Source organism: Echiichthys vipera, assembly GCF_963691815.1.
Source record: "Echiichthys vipera genome assembly, chromosome: 1".
Taxonomy (NCBI): Eukaryota; Metazoa; Chordata; class Actinopteri; order Perciformes; family Trachinidae; genus Echiichthys; species Echiichthys vipera.
This window is the reverse complement of record NC_139826.1, coordinates 10,377,352-10,396,362: the sequence shown is the minus strand read 5'-3', so window position 1 is coordinate 10,396,362 and position 19,011 is coordinate 10,377,352. Positions and strand designations below refer to the sequence as shown.

General features: G+C 39.0%; 1 protein-coding gene across 3 annotated transcripts in view; it reads left to right on the top strand.

The window, feature by feature from the left end:
- The window catches only part of phkb (phosphorylase kinase, beta), a 140,812-nt gene that overhangs the window by 64,454 nt on the left and 57,347 nt on the right, over positions 1–19,011 (top strand). For all 3 annotated transcript variants that reach the window (XM_083911928.1, XM_083911929.1, XM_083911930.1), the window contains 4 exons: positions 487–544; positions 1,200–1,277; positions 4,977–5,135; positions 5,603–5,697. In XM_083911928.1, coding sequence (XP_083768054.1) covers positions 487–544; positions 1,200–1,277; positions 4,977–5,135; positions 5,603–5,697 — 390 coding nt within the window. The remainder of the gene's footprint in view (positions 1–486; positions 545–1,199; positions 1,278–4,976; positions 5,136–5,602; positions 5,698–19,011) is intronic.

Genomic DNA, 19,011 nt, shown 5'->3' with positions numbered 1-19,011 from the left:
TAGATGACTTAGTCTATATGAATTCATGCCCACAGCTCTTCATTTGTACATTTCATTAAAATTGTTTATATCTCTTTTATTTTCAGGTCTCATTCCGATTTTTTTGTTGAAGTGATGGAAGTGGTGGCCCACAGCTAAACTGTTAACTGTCAAATTCCTGCACTCATCCAACCTTTCTCTCTGTATAATTCATGTATTTGTCACTATATTGTAAACTTTCTGACATCTCAGACCTTTAAATGCCTTCCGCAAAACAAACAGCACAACTTTGAATGAAGAAAATAACCTTGCAAGGAAGCATTGTTATTCCTGCGTGTTCTGTCAGTTTTCATTCACAATGTCATGTCTTCTATATAATTTCCCTGTGCCTTGCTGTTCCATATCCGACACTACTAAAGTTCAGCCATCCACAGCTTTAAAGTCCTGCCTCTCTCCTCTTTCTGAAATGGAAAAGCAATAATTCCTCCTCTCTCTGTCTCTCTTCAGCTCTTTGATGGAATCGAGTGCGAGTTTCCCATATTTTTCATCTACATGATGATTGACGGTAAGTCTTGTTCTATCCATAGCTGCTGTTATGATGTCTCAAGTGGATCATTGGAAAGCTAGAAGACAGACTTGAAGCATCTGCAGGGAAATTTTATTTTTGGTGTTCGCCATGTTTTAGAGGACTTGGAAACAGTATTTTAAAAATATGTGATGTGTGAAATGTGTGTGTGAACCTAAGGGGATGGTCAGAAATGAAGTATAGTTTCTCCCAATAATGTGTAGTCAAGCATAATTAAATCCCCCTCATGTCGGTTTATAGTCCACTGACATTTATAGGACAAACAAACAATCTGACTAGGGGCCTGTTGTTGTTGCCACACGTTGTCTTTCAAACAGAAAGTACACAGAACTTTAAAAAGCAAGACTCGAAACTTAAATGCTCTAAAACTCTCGTGTACCCACTGTACAAACCGTAGAATACTGAAAGTACAGTGACATCGAGTAGGCCCAATGTATGTAGGATATAGAGAGAATCATGGCCGTAAACATGTTTCTATATGCTAATCTTACTCTGTATCTGCTGTGTAAACGGGCAGCTGTTGTTGCTGTTATGTGTGTTACAAAGATTTACTTCGAAAAGTTAGAACTTGTGTCATTAATGTGTGTGTACTTGTGCATTTGTGTGTATTTATATGTGTGTGTTTGTGTTGCAGGAGTGTTCAGAGGAAATAAAGCTCAGGTCAAAGAATACCAGGACCTCCTTGAACCCATCATCTTCCATTCCCATGAGGGTGAGCACACACACACACACACACACACACACACACACACACACACACACACACACACACACACACACACACACACACACACACACACACACACACACACACACACACACAAACACATGCAGATGGATGGATGGGTGGATGGATGGATAAATGGAGGGAATTAATATAACTCTATCTGATTTGGCATCAATGTGGCTTGTTGTGGGGCTTCTGCCTCTGTTATTTCTCCCTCAAGCAATGAAAAACTTTCTCTTGTTAAATCACGTCATCAATATTCATACCCCACACTGTGACTGAGGCTCATAGAGGCGTTACATTCAAGTGAACTCACTCTTTCAGAAGAGCCTGGCTTCTCTTTTCACCTGCTATCAGGGGAGACAGTCAAATGATAGGGACGCCGAGAGAGTTTCTTTTGGTCCATTCATATTAGAACAGGAATAATTGGAGTGCAGAAAGGATAATGATGTGAGACAGAACTGGCTTCAGTTGCTCCAGACATCTCTACGTTGCCTTTGTACTGGGTATGAATTAACACAACTCCTGAAGTTAATAGTGGCTGGATTTTAATGTGTACTTTTTTCTCTTCCACCATTAATGTCCATGAAAAGTCTAAACACACTAATATACATTTGCTGCTGTCAGAAGTTGCTTTTGTGTGTTCCCGACCTCTCGGTAGTCACGGTCTCCCATTGTTTTGATAATGCATGGACACATGCGAAGCTTAGCCTGATAATCAGACTGAAATGCCATTCAATTACATCATGCTCATGTCAGCCAATCTCTGTGTTGGAAGGTGAGCTATTAAGTTTAGTTTTAAATGAATGGATTATATCTGTGGTTTATCCATGGATCGGAATTCTCAGAATTCAACATTCTGATTAATAGCCGGTGGTCGAAATAATTCAACATTAATGCAGAGAGCAGAGCTGCTGCTTCACTGTGTGTATTTACACTTGAGTAACAGTAACTTAATTGATTATTTCAGAAGCTAGAAGTTCTCCTCATCTTCCTCCTCAGTTTAAGTTGTACTCCCTAAGATTTTCATCTAGTTAATTGTCTTTTATGTTACTATCCACCAAAGAGTGAGTTAAAACAATGGTGATTGATCATATGACCCAACTAGTGAAAGCACTTGTTGCCTTTTTGCCGAGTATTCCCATATGTCTGTAAATAAGCCGCCATGTTAGTGACGCTGCTGGCAGCAGTTGGTCTGTTGGCCCAGATCGTCACTAACAGTTATTCTGCGTTTACTACTATTGTGTGTGTGTGTGTGTGTGTGTGTGTGTGTGTGTGTGTGTGTGTGTGTGTGTGTGTGTGTGTGTGTGTGTGTGTGTGTGTGTGTGTGTGTGTGTGTGTGTGTGTGTGTGTGTGTGTGTGTGTGTGTGTGTGTGTGTGTGTGTGCGCGTGTGCGTGCGTGCGGATTTAAGATGGTAACATATAGGGGATGGACCACAGGTAGAGAGGTGTCACTATGTGTGTATAAACATAATGTGTTTCAATAAAGTTTACACATTATGTTTATACACACATAGTGACCATGAACTTGACAAGATGGAGGGCTCTGAAGAAACAGGCTCGCCTGCAGTTATTATTGATGTACAACTTTAAATGGGTTATTAGTATATTTGCTTATATGCAGTCAATTGAGTTGTTGATGGGACAGAGGACTGTGAGATGGCGGAGGGTTTGCCACCTTACACACAAGGAAATCCTCAGCAGAAAACCGGATTCACCCCTCCCCACAATCTGAGGAATAATCTGGTCCGGGACTATGATCGGTACCAATGTCCAGCCCAGATTATATACTGTATGTAATGTATATATATACATGCAATTATTTATGTGGTTTACAGGACCAATCTGAAACCTCCAGAACAGTTTTCAGCCTCATCTGGGTCGTCCATCAAGTTAAAATCAGGATGATTATAATTATGATTATGATTATGATTACGTCTGTACTTTCACAATAACCCGTTAAAGAGAGTCCCGGAGAAGCTGGTGCTGTTACCAACTAATGCTAAACATTATAGCCCTTATAGTTAACGGCTAGCATACTACTTTTGACACATATTTAAACTGATAAAACTGATAGCTACCATCTCACCACAACCATGCAGACAGACCATGTCGACCACGTCTGCCCAACCATTTTTTCATCCAGACTCTTTAGTCTTCTGCTTTTCTTTTTTTCACTGCACTTTTATTAGCTCAACCGCAAGTTATAGCCCCTCGTCAGTCCCCATGTTGTTTACATCTGCTTCCCCATGAGACCACTTGACAGAGATCATGTGAGCGTGTGGATGTTTGGGTTTGAAGAGAAGAACTGTCATATCAACATTCTCAATAAGTGCGTGATGCCACCCGATTGTAAGAATAGTTTCTCTCAGATTTTAAAACTCCTGTAGTCTGAGCCCGGCTTAGGAGACCAAATACAACAGTTTTTCCCCTTGCGCCTTTCTTTGCTCCCAGATTATACACTACGCACTTTAGACCATGCATTATACAGTAGATCCTCTAAAAAGTGGCTAGTGCTTTCAAAAGGACATGATGCCTCACCAGCCTCCCACCAATAAACACTGCCAGTTGTGTTATGCACAATGTTGGGGAAGATGATACCCACACCAGACTTTTGTGTTCGCTCCTGTAAAATTGAAACTTAATTACAAAACGGACACACTTTAAAAAAAAACTTAAACTACAATCTTTTCCTAAACCTAACCATGTAGTTTTGATAAACCTAAACCTGAATAATATTTTTAGTTTGAATTCACAACATTAACCACGTGTTAAAGATGCAATGGTCGAGCTCAAAAAAGTGACGCCAAGGGATCTGCTTGTGACGAGTGGGGAATGAGAACTGGTTGCGGCAGTTAAGAAATGCTGAGATTCCACAAATCTTTGCGTGCAAAAACCAACAATACCAATATGTTCCAGGGTTCTTACGGGGGCTGGAAATCACTTGAATTTTAATTTGCTGTTGTCAAGGTTTGAAACGTGCTTCAATTTTTAATAAAGTGCTTGAAATATTGGTTATATAGGATGCCATGTCTACTTAAAAACATATGACACATTTTTGAAACATGAAACTATGTTGTTTCCTTTAATGTGTCACCTTTCTGTAGAATGTCGTCACAGAACACAATTTGGGTTGTTTATTGTACAATAACGTGCAGTATATCAGTATACTATACAGTATGTACTCTTTTTAAATGAGTAATTTACTACAGCTGTTATCAGCTGGAAAAGATTGAAAATGCACCTTGAATCTTGAAAAGTTTACCTTTTACTTTTACTTTTTCTGAAGCTCTGTGTGATGTGTGATTATATGTGCAGGTAGATAATAGATATCAGAGTTGCTTTTAAAAGCCTGTTTGAGTTAAAAAAAAGAAAAAAAAGAGAGAGAAAGATTGGCGGCATCAATGCAGCTCTTGAACACAGCCAATTTTAACAGTACATGCTGAAACAGAAGGATTCTTCAGTAGAAAATTGGTTTTGAAATTACACGCATACACTGTACTATTGTACACTTTACAGTCTTATTGAAGTTCTGTAACTACTGGAGTGAAGTGCAGATTGTTCTTGCTCAATCACATGTCCTGAGAAGGTGCTGTCTACACACACACACACACACACACACACACACACACACACACACACACACACACTCACAATGATCACTCTCCCCATTTCAAATGCCAGGCCATGCTCTGATCCCCAAATACTACTACGTACCGGCTGACTTTGTGGAGGCGGAGCAGAACAAGCATGGAAGCCAGAAGCGTTTCCCTAGCAACTCTGGCCGCGATGGGATGTTCTTCCTGTGTGGTCAGGCCCTTTTTAACATCGCCAAGCTGCTGGGTATGCCTCTGTGTGTGCTTTTATGTGCTTTGGTATGATGCTCTGAACACGTTGTTTTTGTTCATTCTAATGTCAGCCTGCAAGTTCATAAATAATTAATTTATTTTATTTATTTATTTTTGAATTTATTTCAGACATGTCAAATAAATCTAAGTTAAATTAATGCACAAAATTAAAAATTTTAAAAATCAATACAAATGCAAAATATTAAATATATGTGACCTTAAGATCATATTCGATGATATCTATTATGCCGTGTTGTGTGTGGTACAACAGAAAATATGCTGAACAACTAATTATTCATGATTATCTTATGATTGTAAATGTTGCTCAATTCTTCAGTGACATGTATCCAAGGCTGTAGACTCATCCATTGCAGTGTGTGTCTTGAAATTGATTTTTTCTTCTTCTCTTCCTTTTGTGTGTGTGTGTGTGTGTGTGTGCGCGCGCGCGCGCTCACAATGCAGTGGATGAGCTGATCAGCCCTAAAGATATTGATCCCATCCACCGCTACGTTCCCCCCCAGGACCAGCGTAATGTCAGCATGCGATATTCCAATCAGGTAGGCTTTAATGTGACTGTGATTGACTCTCATCTAAACTCTTGTTGAACACTTATTGAACAACTTATCATCTTAAATTCTCATATGCACTATGGACAGTCATTCTCAGCACGAACTTGGATCCAAGTGCTCCTTGTTGAGCTGTACTCATCCTTGTTGATATGTCTTATAAGAGCGTTTAAGTGCTTTTGGCCTTCAGTGATAACGACACAACACGTTCAAAAAACAACCTGCCAGCTGTTGTTTTATTTAAGTAATAAACTAGCACTAAGTGCATTATGCTTTAGAAGCAGAGAGTGGGCAGCAAAATGACTTCCCACTCACCATGGCCAAAAAAATAAAGGTTCTATGTTTTTGATTTATATAGTCTATTCGGGGAGGGCAGCCTAAAGTGCCAATATGGGGCAATAACAGATAACTTAGCTGTTGATTCACAGGAGTTAAGAGAAATGTACACTCTCTTCATCTTGGCGTTAGTTCATTTAAAAATCCACGTTCTATCAAGTATAGAGCTGCAGCGATATACCAGTTTCACGATACACCATGATATTTTGACGGTTATCATACTGTGTACATTTGCTTTTTCAACGAATTTAAAAAAAATTCTATTATCTTCAGTTCATGCTGCTAAATTGATTTAGAACAACAAACACCTGCATCAGAGGTGATGAAATGAATGGACATCTTGCAACCAATTGGAATTAATCATTCTCACTAACCATGGTATATAAACAAAAGCATATTGCAGTAAAGTCAGTAAATATAGATTATTACATCTTCAGCACTAGCTTCTCAGATAAATGACAACCTCCCAACATATTTGTATGAAATAAATGACTCTTGTTACATGTCCGCTCAGTTGAGCTAGATTTATCCTTGACAAAAGGGGTTAATTGGAGTCCCACTATATAGAAGTGATGATTTCAGATGTCAGATGTCACCAATTAATAACACCGACAACGGAAGGCAGATTAATCATATATGATCAGGCTGTATCCTATTTAAAAGTTTTCCCCCACACTAGCTGTGTTTACATTGTGACATAAAGTGACAATGAGCTACATCGGCGTGGAGTTACATCAAGGAAACGTCTGTTTTGCCTTACTGAAAATACCAGTACATGCAATCACTGTGCAGTCTCTGTTCATCACTGACAGAGCGGCTTTCATGGTGAGCATAAGAATTGGAGCTCAGATGACTTTGCTGGATATGTGCTTCTGAAACATTGAAGATTACTGAGCCATACTTAAACTTCCTCAATGTTGTCTTCACCATCATCTATCACAGAAATGTTCAGAAACTTTTTTTCAGCCACGGTATTCTCAATTCGTAGTTACTTATTCGTGGAGGCTCACGTCAGCTATGGCGTAGCTACAGCAGCTCTGCGCTCTTTACTCCTGCACGTTCTACACACAAACTTCCCATCATTTACCACTTCTCAGTCCTGCTTACCACTCTGCTGTCCTATTTGTGTGTGCAGACTTTTTTAGTTACAATTCATCCATCAAGACCTAAACAGGTCCTTGCCAAGGGTCAGTCTTATAGACAGGGATTAAACCAAGTCCATTTACTCTCCGAAGTGCCTCTCTGAATGGGGATCACGTCTTAGGTTTAATCCATATCTGAGATGGCCGGCAGCTTTGAGGATCACACAGATGAAGGGGAGAGATACGTAAACAACGGCCTGATGTTCATTCTCTTTGCTGTACAGGGTGGATTGATAAGTCCCATTCTGCTCCTCTGTGTTGAATTTTGCTTTTGTAGCTCAGCTGATAAGATGGGGCTCGAACAAGACGCACAAGAGAGGATCGGTCCGGAGAAGTATTATGACCGCTAGACTGAATCAAATAGGTTGCAGGGAGAAAGATCAGCAGGGAGAACAAAGACAGGGAGAAACATCAAAAAAGGCCAGGTATAGAAGACCATGTCAGCCTGTAGGAAATAGAGGAAATTGTTTATCTCTCTTATTCTCTCCAAAAAGTACAAATGTCATTATTCAACTTACATTTACCATCTGCGTAAATACATTTGTCAACTCTATCATTCTGCTCACTTATTGTAAAAAGAAGTGGTTCTATATATCCAAACTTGTACAATGATTGTGTCATGATTTCATTTCCATTTCAGCATAGCTGCTCTCTTGCACCAGTTGCTAATGTATGTTTGTTATGTTAAATGGGAAACCAACCAACTAGAAATGTTAAAGGGTGCATTTTACTTATTATTAAGTCTTTTGTAATCATGGTTTGAAGTCATGCTCTAAATGTGAATTGATTGTATCTGGATATTATGTAACTATTAATTGTATAAAGGTGGATAGTATTATTATTGGATGTTACAATTTTTTCATACCATTGAATTGTAAATGTTAAGGTCTATTTCAACCATTGATACATTCTTTGAGCTAACATTTTTACCATTTATTCCTTCAAGTTAATGAACTGTCAACCATTTATTCATTACTTTTAGCTAACTATTTTAAACATGTATCCCTTCATTTTAGCTCACTGTTTTATTTAAACCATTAATACATTATTTTATCTAACTATCAAAATAATTTATGTATTATTGTAGCTTACTATTACGATATATACATTATTTTATGTAACTATTTCAACCATTTATATATATATATATATATATTAGCTAACTGTTAAAAATAATTTATAAATTATTTTAGCTCACTATTTCAACGATATATAAATGATTTTATATAACTATTTCAACCATTTATATATATATATATTTTAGCTAACTGTTAAAATAATTTATAAATTATTTATTTTATATTTATAAAATAATTTATAAATTATTTTAGCTAACTATTTCAACCATTTATTATATATTATTATTTTAGCAACTATTTAAACAAATTATACATCCTTCTAGCTAACAATGTCAACCGTTTACTCATTACTGTTAGCCATCTATTTTAAACATTTATCTATTAATACATCTTTCAGCTTACTATTTTACTATTATTTTACATTTTTCATTCATTTCATTCATCATACTTGAGTCATTTATTCATTTTTTAATCCATTCATTTACTGTTCGAGCTGTTTATCCACTACTGTCAGCCATTTAGCTGTTGCTAACTGTTTTAACTCCTCTAGCTACAGTAATTAGTTTTCATATACTGTTTAGTTGTGGTTTTCAGGGGCCTCGTTTATAATCATTGCATGGCCTGTGCACAAAAAAGAGCTTGAAATCGTCTATGCCACTTTCTTAGCATAAATAGAATAGAAATTGAATTTATTAAAAAAACTTGACTAGGAAATATGCCTACATTTTGAAAAACTCTGACCCATGCATACACACAATTTGGAGAGAGGTTAAGTTGGCGATGCAGAAGGTGAGGTGGTGAACTGAAGCCAGTTTGCAGAATCTAAATGTTAGAGGAAACCTTATACGTGTAATTATGTGTCTCACATTTTATTTCACTTCATATCACATATTACTTAGTAGTGAGACTAAAAGTGAGAATGCACTTGAGCACCGCCATGGCTGACACACACACACAAGGCTGATCCATGTGCAGACAATTTCAAGTTGATTGGGAATTCATAAAAGTAAAATGTCTTTTGGTGTACACATATTTCCTCATTTGTAAGTACGCAAACAGTGAGTGTGGAATCTATGCACAGTTTTATAAATGAGGCCCCTGGTGTTGCAGCGGACTCGATATATTTTTTAATCACGTATTCATTTCTGTTGGCTCAAATCAGTTGAGCTACTACACAATCTTTTCACATATCCCCCGGTTAAAGAACTGCAGACCCTGGGGACAAATACCCCTGGTTGAGAATCACTGGTTTGAATCATTTGGGTTGCTGAAGGGCTAAATAGCAGATTAAGTATTTATCAGAATATGATGTGTGCATTTTGGATTACAAGTTGTTTACATGTTTAATTAGAATCAAACAGACATTTAAATCTTGTCATAGTTAATAGAATGTCAGCATTTCAGCATCGTCTTACTTGTATTAGCAGATGCGGTGTGATATTTCTCTGTAAGTAAAAAGGATGAATACAAGCAGCTCCATTGTCCAGGCAGAAATTTCTTTTGTAAATTCAACTTTTAAACTAATATGCAGTGTGAGCAAAGCTTGACTCCCCTCAGGTAGGCTGCATATTTTGTTGAGATTACTTTTATCACAATAACACTTTGTCGAAACTGGGTTTGTCGGCAGCGTGACAGCTATTGTGAGCCCGGCCTCGGATGGTAGCGGGCGCCGCGCTGCATGCAGCCCATTTACAAAAGCCTATCACATTTAGTTTGATCTTTTCAGCCACATGCCGTCCAAATACATGCAAGTGAGTGAATCTTTTTACTTCAATTTCATTTCTGAATCAATTGAAATCATGGTGGTTTGCTGTCACACTGATGAGGCGCTATCTTCTCATGGCCATTTGAAATGTAATTTGGGTCTGCACAGCTTGTTTATTAGGACACTGGAGAACTGACAACTTGTAACTGAAGTTAATACAATCTGTGAAGGCTAACTGCGTGTGCTTAGTTCTATCAGTGGACAGAGTGTGTAGGTGGGACAGAGATGACCAATCAAGACCACCCACATCAAGGTAAAAGCTATTGTAACTGGTCCACAGTATGGTCTTATGAGAACACACTTGGGGAATGGGAAGCACATCTGGAAGCTATAAAAACGCTTTTTTGACTTATGCGATCGGCAAGCAATTTTCATTCAAGTGAGTGGATGCCATCTTTGAGCCTGGTATCCAGCTCTTTATTTACATCCATGGGCTACAGCTTACTTGTCTCTGTGGCAACTTTATACTTACTGTTTGCATCTCCTCAAAGAATGATGGCAGGTGTGTACACCACTATGTGTGGCTTTGCCTATAGGGTGCCAAAATAACAAAGATTACTAAAAAAAAAAGTTTTATTCTTATTTGGTAAAAATGCCTTGTCATGTTCAGTCCAAACTCAGCCATAATGAGTGGCATGTGCCTGACAGAAAGATAACAGTTCACAGAGTGTTATAAGGATGATTTCTCTCTTTTTTTGGGGAAAACAAGCACAAATATTTTCTTATTCTCACATCCAGCTGGAATGGAGCAAAATTAGCATTCATTCGAAGTCTGGTTTCTGGCCATCTACATCTAACATTCACCCTCTTTCAAATCGTTTCTAGTCAACCATCATCTGCATAAAATGTGGGCGAAGTCTTTGTGAGGTGACCCATGGAATTCTGAAGTCCTCATTTTCAGCTCCTGGCTCCGAGTCAATCAAAGTGGCCAGCTCTTAATTATGCATAACTAGAAGCCTCGATGTGGTTTGTACTAGTGTGTTTTATAAAAAATTCACCTCCTGTACATTTGTCATGAATAGGGAACCAAAACCATAAGTTGGGAGTTTTAACCTGGGGCTCTATAGGGATTGACTCAATTTTGGAGCCAGCTTTAAGTGGTCTTTCGAGGAACTGCGACATCTGGCATTTCTGTTTTGGCATTGTTTTTTAGCCCCGGAGGTTGATTTCTACCAATTCCTGATGGAGGTATCTACCTCTTAAGCTGCCAAATGCTCCACTTTGTTCACCAGCGAGTTGCTTACTGTGTCCGCCTGCTCTTTTTAGAGCTTTTTTCTTTTGCTGAGTCATTAACATTAACATTTATGTTTTACAGCAAAGAAATTCATCTTTAACCACATATAAAAAAAACATTTGTTGTGCTTTAAAAAAATGTCATTTAAAAAAATCATGATAAGGAAGTCAATAGATGTGATGGAAGTCATTCACTTTGTCGGTACGGTGCCATTTCAAAAAGGTGATGCAGGTGTTTTTCTTTTCAGTCTTTAGAATTCAGTCAGTCTGAGAAATCACCTTCAATTGCCAGACCAAGTTTTCAAGCAGTAGCACCTGAAAGCTCATATGAGGCGTATTTTATTTTCCTAGAAGTTGTAAATGCAGTTAATCAACAGACATTCATTTTCAGGGCCTGTACCCTGCCCTCAGCCAGGAGAAAATAGATGTGGTTGTTTATTCATTTGACTGCTGGTGCTCCTCGCAGGGTCAAACAGCAGACTTAATTATTTATTCCAGCTTTCCTCTGCTTCTCCTCTCAACTCTGTCCTTTTTTATTTCTCATTACTTCATACAACCTTTTCCTGGCTCCCAGTCTATATTTCATACTTCTTTTTATCTGTGTTTTTACTTCTGTATATCTTTCACTCATGCCTTTTTGGTCTCAGCTAGATGCTTAGCTTTCACATTGTGTCGGCAAAGACGCTTGAGATGAAAAGAGAAAAAAGGAGAGAGGGGAGGAAAAGAAAAGCAAAGGTACTGTATATTCACTTTTTTTAGTTAACTGTTTATTTGAAGCCACAAATATTGTGTGTGTGCGTGCGTGCGTGTGTTTGTGTCAGTTCTGTGTGTGTGTGTGTGTGTGTGTGTGTGTGTGGTGTGTGTGTGTGTGTGTGTTTGTGTGTATGTGCGTGTGTGTGTGCGTGTGTGTAGCTTGTGTGTAGCGGCTGTCTTGTTGCCTCTGCATCATTGACGTCCAGTGCATGGTCCGCGGGCAGGAAAGGCACATGGGCATGCTGGGCTTTCACATGCAGTTAAGGCGTGATTGGTACGCTCTGTTTTCTTCCTCTGTATGCGTGTAATTTGATTCCCATTTTGTGCATCAAAGAAAAACACTCATAATACATATATGTATCATCCATCTTTGCATATAACTCTCTGCCTTTTATGTGTATATGAGAGAGGTTTGTGTGTCTGTGGTTGCAATTTTATGCAGTATGTTCAAGTCTGCAAGTTTGTTATTCATAGTTCGATTCCTTTCAGATGTTCACATTTGAAGTCCCTGCATCAATTCATTCCACAGCTGGAGACAATAAGATGCTCCGCAATATTAAACCCATGAATTACCTCCGGTATTGTACTGTTCTGTTGCGCCTATAAGTGTAAATATGGTTATCTCAGCGTAAATTGATGTCAGCGCTGTCATTCAGTATAACCAATAAATAACCAATAACCAATAAATACATGTTTAAATAAAAACATAATAATAAACATTCATCAGATCCAGTTTTAAACAGCAGTATTCTCTCCGGGTTCTCCGGCTTCCCCCACAGTCCAAAGACATGCAGGTGTTAGGTTCATTGATGACTCTAAATTGCCCGTAGGTGTGAATGGTTGTCTGTCTCTGTTTGTCTCTTTGTGCCCTGCGACCCCACCTCACGATGTCAGCTGGGGTCCGCTCCAGCCCCCGCAACCCCGATGGGGACAAGTGGTTGAAGATGGATGGATAGATAAATGCCCTTTATTATAAAAAAAAAAAAAAATATTTTTGTCATTATAAGCCCGGTGCAAAATAAATACAGTGAAAGTATCAAGACACTAAATCCAAATTCACACAGCCTGTATTCAGGAACTTTGTCTTTAAAGGACTTCTGTATGGTACTGTACGGTATATACTATATAAAGGTAGAAAGTAGGAGTTGACCTGGCAACATTTTTATATTCTTGCACTAGTATGAGAAGTATGTATTCAGAATGCACAACACAGCACTTATTTTACGCAGCCTGTCTAAATTTAAAAATGATTATACAGCACATAATATAGGGAATAATGTACATAGGTAAGGCACCATGCATTAAAATTGCATCGTGTGTGTATCTCAGCGGGAAGGGAATGTGTTTTTGCCTTTAACAACTTGCATTTGGAGGGAGGAAAGTTGTGATTTTGTTGGTGAATGGGCTCTTAATGCAACTTTAATGCGTAGTAGAGTTTGATGTACAGGAACCTTTTTACAACCGTAATGAGCTATAAGCCTGTTAAATAGAATATGAAGCTATAAAATAAGGCTACACAGCTTAAATATGTATGTAAGCCACGTTGAAAATGGTGAAAAGTCAGCAAATGTGTATTGCTACAGTACTGCTGGCACCTCTGTGCTCTAATAATAGTTTCAAATGGATATTTTTTTAAGCTTGACCCTGTGTATAAGGGCAGCTTTCCCTGATATTAAGCAGCTACCAAAGTGCAGTGGTCGACTGTGTTGGCTTTTTCTGCATAAGAGAGAACATGCTCCCAGGGCTGTGAGGGTGAGTCAGATCAAATGCACCCTGGAGAGCATGGCGTGACATCCCACTGACAAACATGCAATAATACAAAGCGGCGTACCAATGGGGGGCTCTGAGAAGTCATGGATGGATGTAATAGTGAATTAGTTATGTTGCTTATGTCACACATTTGCTTTAAATAGTATAGCCTTAATCTACTCAGCTATTCAAGCTGTGTCACATTCTCTCAGTCGATCTCTTCTCACGCTCTATCTTCTTCTATCTGTCTCTTCAAATTCATTTTTTGGGGTGAATTCAACAACCCACACACACCCACATACAGGACTGAAGCCCATGCAAGAGTAGCATATGCATGCATTATTAAAAACCAAGCAACGTTCCACTCAACTCTGTCATTGTAAAACTCTGTAGGAACCTTTGGCTTCCATCAGATTTCTATTTTATTCACACACATACACACACATCTCCCACTATGTTAGATCAAGGTTAATGGAAAAGTTGCATTGTGGTCCACACTGTGAGTCAGTCATCAATCAGAGATAAGGTGTGGGTCAGGAGAGGCCCCTGATTTGATAGTGCAGCGTGGGGAACAAACATGCCTCCCTAGAGGTGGGAGGGAAAGAGGGAGAAAAGGGGGGAACGAGGGATGTTAGAGGGAGTTAGACTGAAATATACAGAGGTAGGGAGGAAGAAAGAGAAGGATGATACTTTCTGTATATTTAACTTGTTTGTCCGAAACCTCGAATTCTTCAGCTTCTCACTGGTTTAAATTGGGTAGGACTCAATTAGAAACAGGCGATGTCATGTTCTTCTATGCACCAATTAGGATTTTAAAAAATTTGAATCAGTGTCTGACGACAAACAAACCTGCTCCAACCACACCTGCTCATTTATGAATATTTTATGTTGTAGAGAAATACCACAAATTTCTCTAGTGGCCAATAATTGCAGGTTTAAAGGTCCTATATTTGTTCATTTCTTAGGTTCATACTGTTTCTGAAATGCTCCGTTTTAGTGCCTGTCTCTTTAAGACCCCTCCGAAAAAAGCTCAGTCTTCTCTGATTGGTCAGAGTTTCCAGGTCTTCTGCATCTGCACTCTCAGTGTCTCTGCACCGTCATTGCAGCCGGGAAATGACTGTAGCAGCACTTTCTACCGATACAAAGTGTAGTTGTGACATCACAGTACAGAAGTCCTGACGGCTCCCTTAAAGGCACAGTTTCTGAATACAGGCTGTGTGTGTACAGGCTGTGGGCATGTATATGTTTAAATATTAATTGGCGTCCATTTTAGTTCTGTCACTTTGTAGTAAATTGGTGGTTTAAAGTTTTATTTATATTCTCACCTACATTTGATGAAAAAATCTTTCTTCATACTGTACCTTACTGTTTATCCTAATATTAACTACACATAAGTAGTACAGGATAACCACACTGAAATAATAGATTTAACCCTAACAAATGTTTAGGCTAGCACACAGCCTAAAAAAAGGATTTAAAAAATGAACTTTAAGGTTCCAAAAATAGCACTCTTTGGCACTGTTTGCTCAATACCCAGTTTTTCTATGTCCCTGGAAAAAAAATAGAAATATAAAGCACCTAATAATTATCAGACACGCTTTATGAAAAAGAACAAACAAATATAGTGACAAACTGTTTGCAGTTGTTAATGTCAAGAATAAGCACATTTGTTACGGATTAGATTGTATGGATTTGTTACATGGATGATCATTGAATTATCAGCTGGCGGTGGACCGGAGACATGGAACAATGTTTTCCAGTGCGTTTGCTTTAGAATTAATGTGTTTATTGAGTGGTATGTACATTGAGAGTGTTTCAAGCTTGTGTCAGTAAGTGGACTATGTGGTATTGTCCTCATTTCTGTGTATCTCTTTGCCAAATAGAAGTCTTACAGTTTAAGCTACTTCTGTACTCATGTACAGACACATGTTAAGAAATGTGACATGTGGAAGCCTGTGAATATTCTCATATGTCCAGGTCATCATTATCCCCAAAGCAATTTCGGTCAAAAGCAACTGGACTTGGTTATTTGTCTAAGAAGACATTTCACCTCTCATCCAAGAGGCTTCATCAGTTCATGTACGTATCTGACCAGGCTGGGACTGGTCCGATGTGACATGACATGACATGTGGAAATTATTACAGATTCAAACAGAACAACCCAGATTAGAGGTCAGTGGGAGGAGGCCATTGAATAATGTACAGACTGCCCCTTTCTGAAGAGCAAAGGGACACCCTGAGTAGCATGGAACACACACACACACACACGCACACGCACACGCACACACACATACACACATACACACACTGCATTTTCATACTTACATGCATGTCCTTCACAAACCCTACGAACAACACATATTCACGCCAACATGCATTTTCCTTCTGTGTCCATTGCTTTGCTCACACACGCAAACACAGATTGAGAGGGTGCTAAACCCTGCTGTTTGCCAAATGGCTTGGTGGAGCACAGGAAATGTCAAGCCCAGCATTCTATGACAGTAAAAGCCCTGAGGAGATGCCTGCTGACCTTAACCTGCAGGGAAATGGACATCACTCAGACACACTCACACACTTTGCATGCATTACCCAATGACACGCTCATACTAACACATGCACTTACCGCTTTAACATACTTTCAGATGTGTGTGTGTGTGTGTGTGTGTGTGTGTGTGTGTGTGTGTGTGTGTGTGTGTGTGTGTGTGTGTGTGTGTGTGTGTGTGTGTGTGTGTGTGTGTGTGTGTGTGTGTGTGTGTGTGTGTGTGTGTGTGTGTGTGTGTGTGTGTGTGTGTGTGTGTGTGTGTGTGTGTGTGTGTGTGTGTGTGTGTGTGTGTGTCCCCTTCTCAGACACTCCTTAGCTTCTCTTCTCCTGTGTTACAAGATGTTCTCTGTGCCATGGGTCCCATTTAGCGGTGTCTGATTGGTTTGACCGCTCCTGTTTCTTTGCCTCACTGTCAGTGTTATTTACCAGCTCTGTTGTACAGTGTATTCCTACTTACGGCTGATGTATTGCACAGAAACAAAAGGGAAGCAAGCTGCCAGGATACACAACCTCAGGGAGGCTGGCAAAAGCACCCAAATAGAGATCAAATGTTTGAACCTGCTGTGCTTAATTCATTCAACTCCCTCACTTGAATAAAGCCTGTCACATCCCTCGTACATTAAGATATGTCAACCCCTCCTGCTGCTGGAGTCGAAGTATTAGTACAGGATTTGTTTTTGGAGCCAGGTGTGCTGAGAGGAGACATCTTGGCTTCTATTAGCTGAATGTTGATGGTTATTGCTGACAGTGTACAAGCCCAAGCCTCAAAGTGGGTAGAGGGGATTGGTTCACAGTACTCACACCTGCACTCATTAGCTCTGCTTTATCCCCAGCAATTGTTACAGCGAACAAAAGATTCAGACACTTTTTGTGAGATAGAAGCATTTTTAAAATCTGGTCTTCCAGTGCATTCAAAGTAATAATCTTGAAGATTTTCATTGAAATGAAATATTAATATGGTGGCCAACATTTTGAGTGATTTGCTAATTCTACACAAATGTAAACGTCAAGTACACAGTCAGTCTCACATGTGTACATCCAAGGAACTTTAAAGCTTGAGTGCAGAACTTTTCTTCAAATGACACAAACACTGCCGATGTGTTTGAGAAAAAGCAGTGGAAGCATACGGACTGTTCTCATGCAATTTTCAGACATTAAAAAACGAAAAGTAATGCCCAGCAATTTGTTTTCCACATGTTTATTTCATGTGTATGTCACGTTTATTGTCACTGTAAAAAGAAATGCACTGTATTGCATGCATTTTCCAGACATTGTTTTTGTTGAGAAATCAATACACTGTAAGTCGTGTGTTTCACATATTTATTTTATGGATATTCCACATATTAAAAGCAGGGGACGTTTTATAAGACGGCAGACCTCCGTTTAAGGAGACAGGTTGGGGTGGTGGATGGATCCAGAAACACAAGACCTTAACCCGGGTCAGCCAGTCACGTAACAGTAGTTTAGGTGCCTAAACCTAACCGACACCAAAAGCTACCAAAGCAATCCGTCGTCATCTAGTGACTTCCATACATCGCTTTTCATAAGATGTACAAATTTTTGTGCAGAACTTTTCGTATGATATCATATGAACCTGTTGATGAGAAAACGCTGAATCATAATACTGCTGCGTCACTGTGGTCTCTCCCCCATTCCTGTCTGGTGAGGTGTTGGGTAATACAGGTAGACTGAAATAACATTTAAGCCAGAATAAGTGAGTGAGCAAAGTTGCCACTTTGTGTACTGCTCATGTAACAACATCATTGGGGGGTTAATAAACCACTCATTCTGAATACAATTAAGCTCTAACGGCATCCTTTCAGTGTGCCAGCGAGGGGAATTCACCACAGACCACTCCAGTATACTGAGAGAGAGAGAGCTTTCCCTGGTGTCGATAGACTTAATCAGCATTGTGTGAACTTGGTTTGAATGTGACAGATATTCATTTATATATATATATATATAAAATTCAAGGTGCTTGATCAAATATTCAAGCACAAAAAAAATCCTGTGACATGACACTGGCATAGAGCACTGCATGTATGGATTTTAGGCCTGCATGCCTCCTTATATACCGTATATTACTGTGTGATAATACATTTCTTTGTTTCTGTGCTCATTTCATGATATTGCCATGCAGAGAACTTAAAAGATATAACTTTTGATTCAAGATTTGTGCAGGCAAGGCAAAACTGATCATATCAGAACAAAACCAAGGGTCCAACAAAGACTTGAAAAACCAGGATACAAACTTATCTGATGAGGGGTGAAGTGCAGGCGAAAGAGTTAAGGTGAGGAGAATGAGGTGATTAGGCAAGGGAACAAGCAGAGAGTTGATTGTCTGGGGAAAACTGGGGAAGCAGGAAAGGACTAACAAGGCGGATTCAGAGCAGGTGTGAAGATGAGGGAAAAGCAGCACAGGAACACAGGAGGAAAAACACAGAAAACCCTAAACCCAAAGTGACAGCATCATAGCAGGTGTGTTTTACTACTGTATATCCACTCTGTAAAGTCATAACAAGTCAGCTTTTTAAAATGTTAATAAGCATGACTAAATAAAGCTTTTACTACATCTTTTCTCTTTAGAGTGTATTTTTAGTGCCCGTCATTCAAAGCTGACCCTGTTGCTTCCCTTCCCTTGTTGTCGTATATATATAAATGCCTTTATTAATTGATGATTAACTTAAAATGTTACGTCCATAGTAG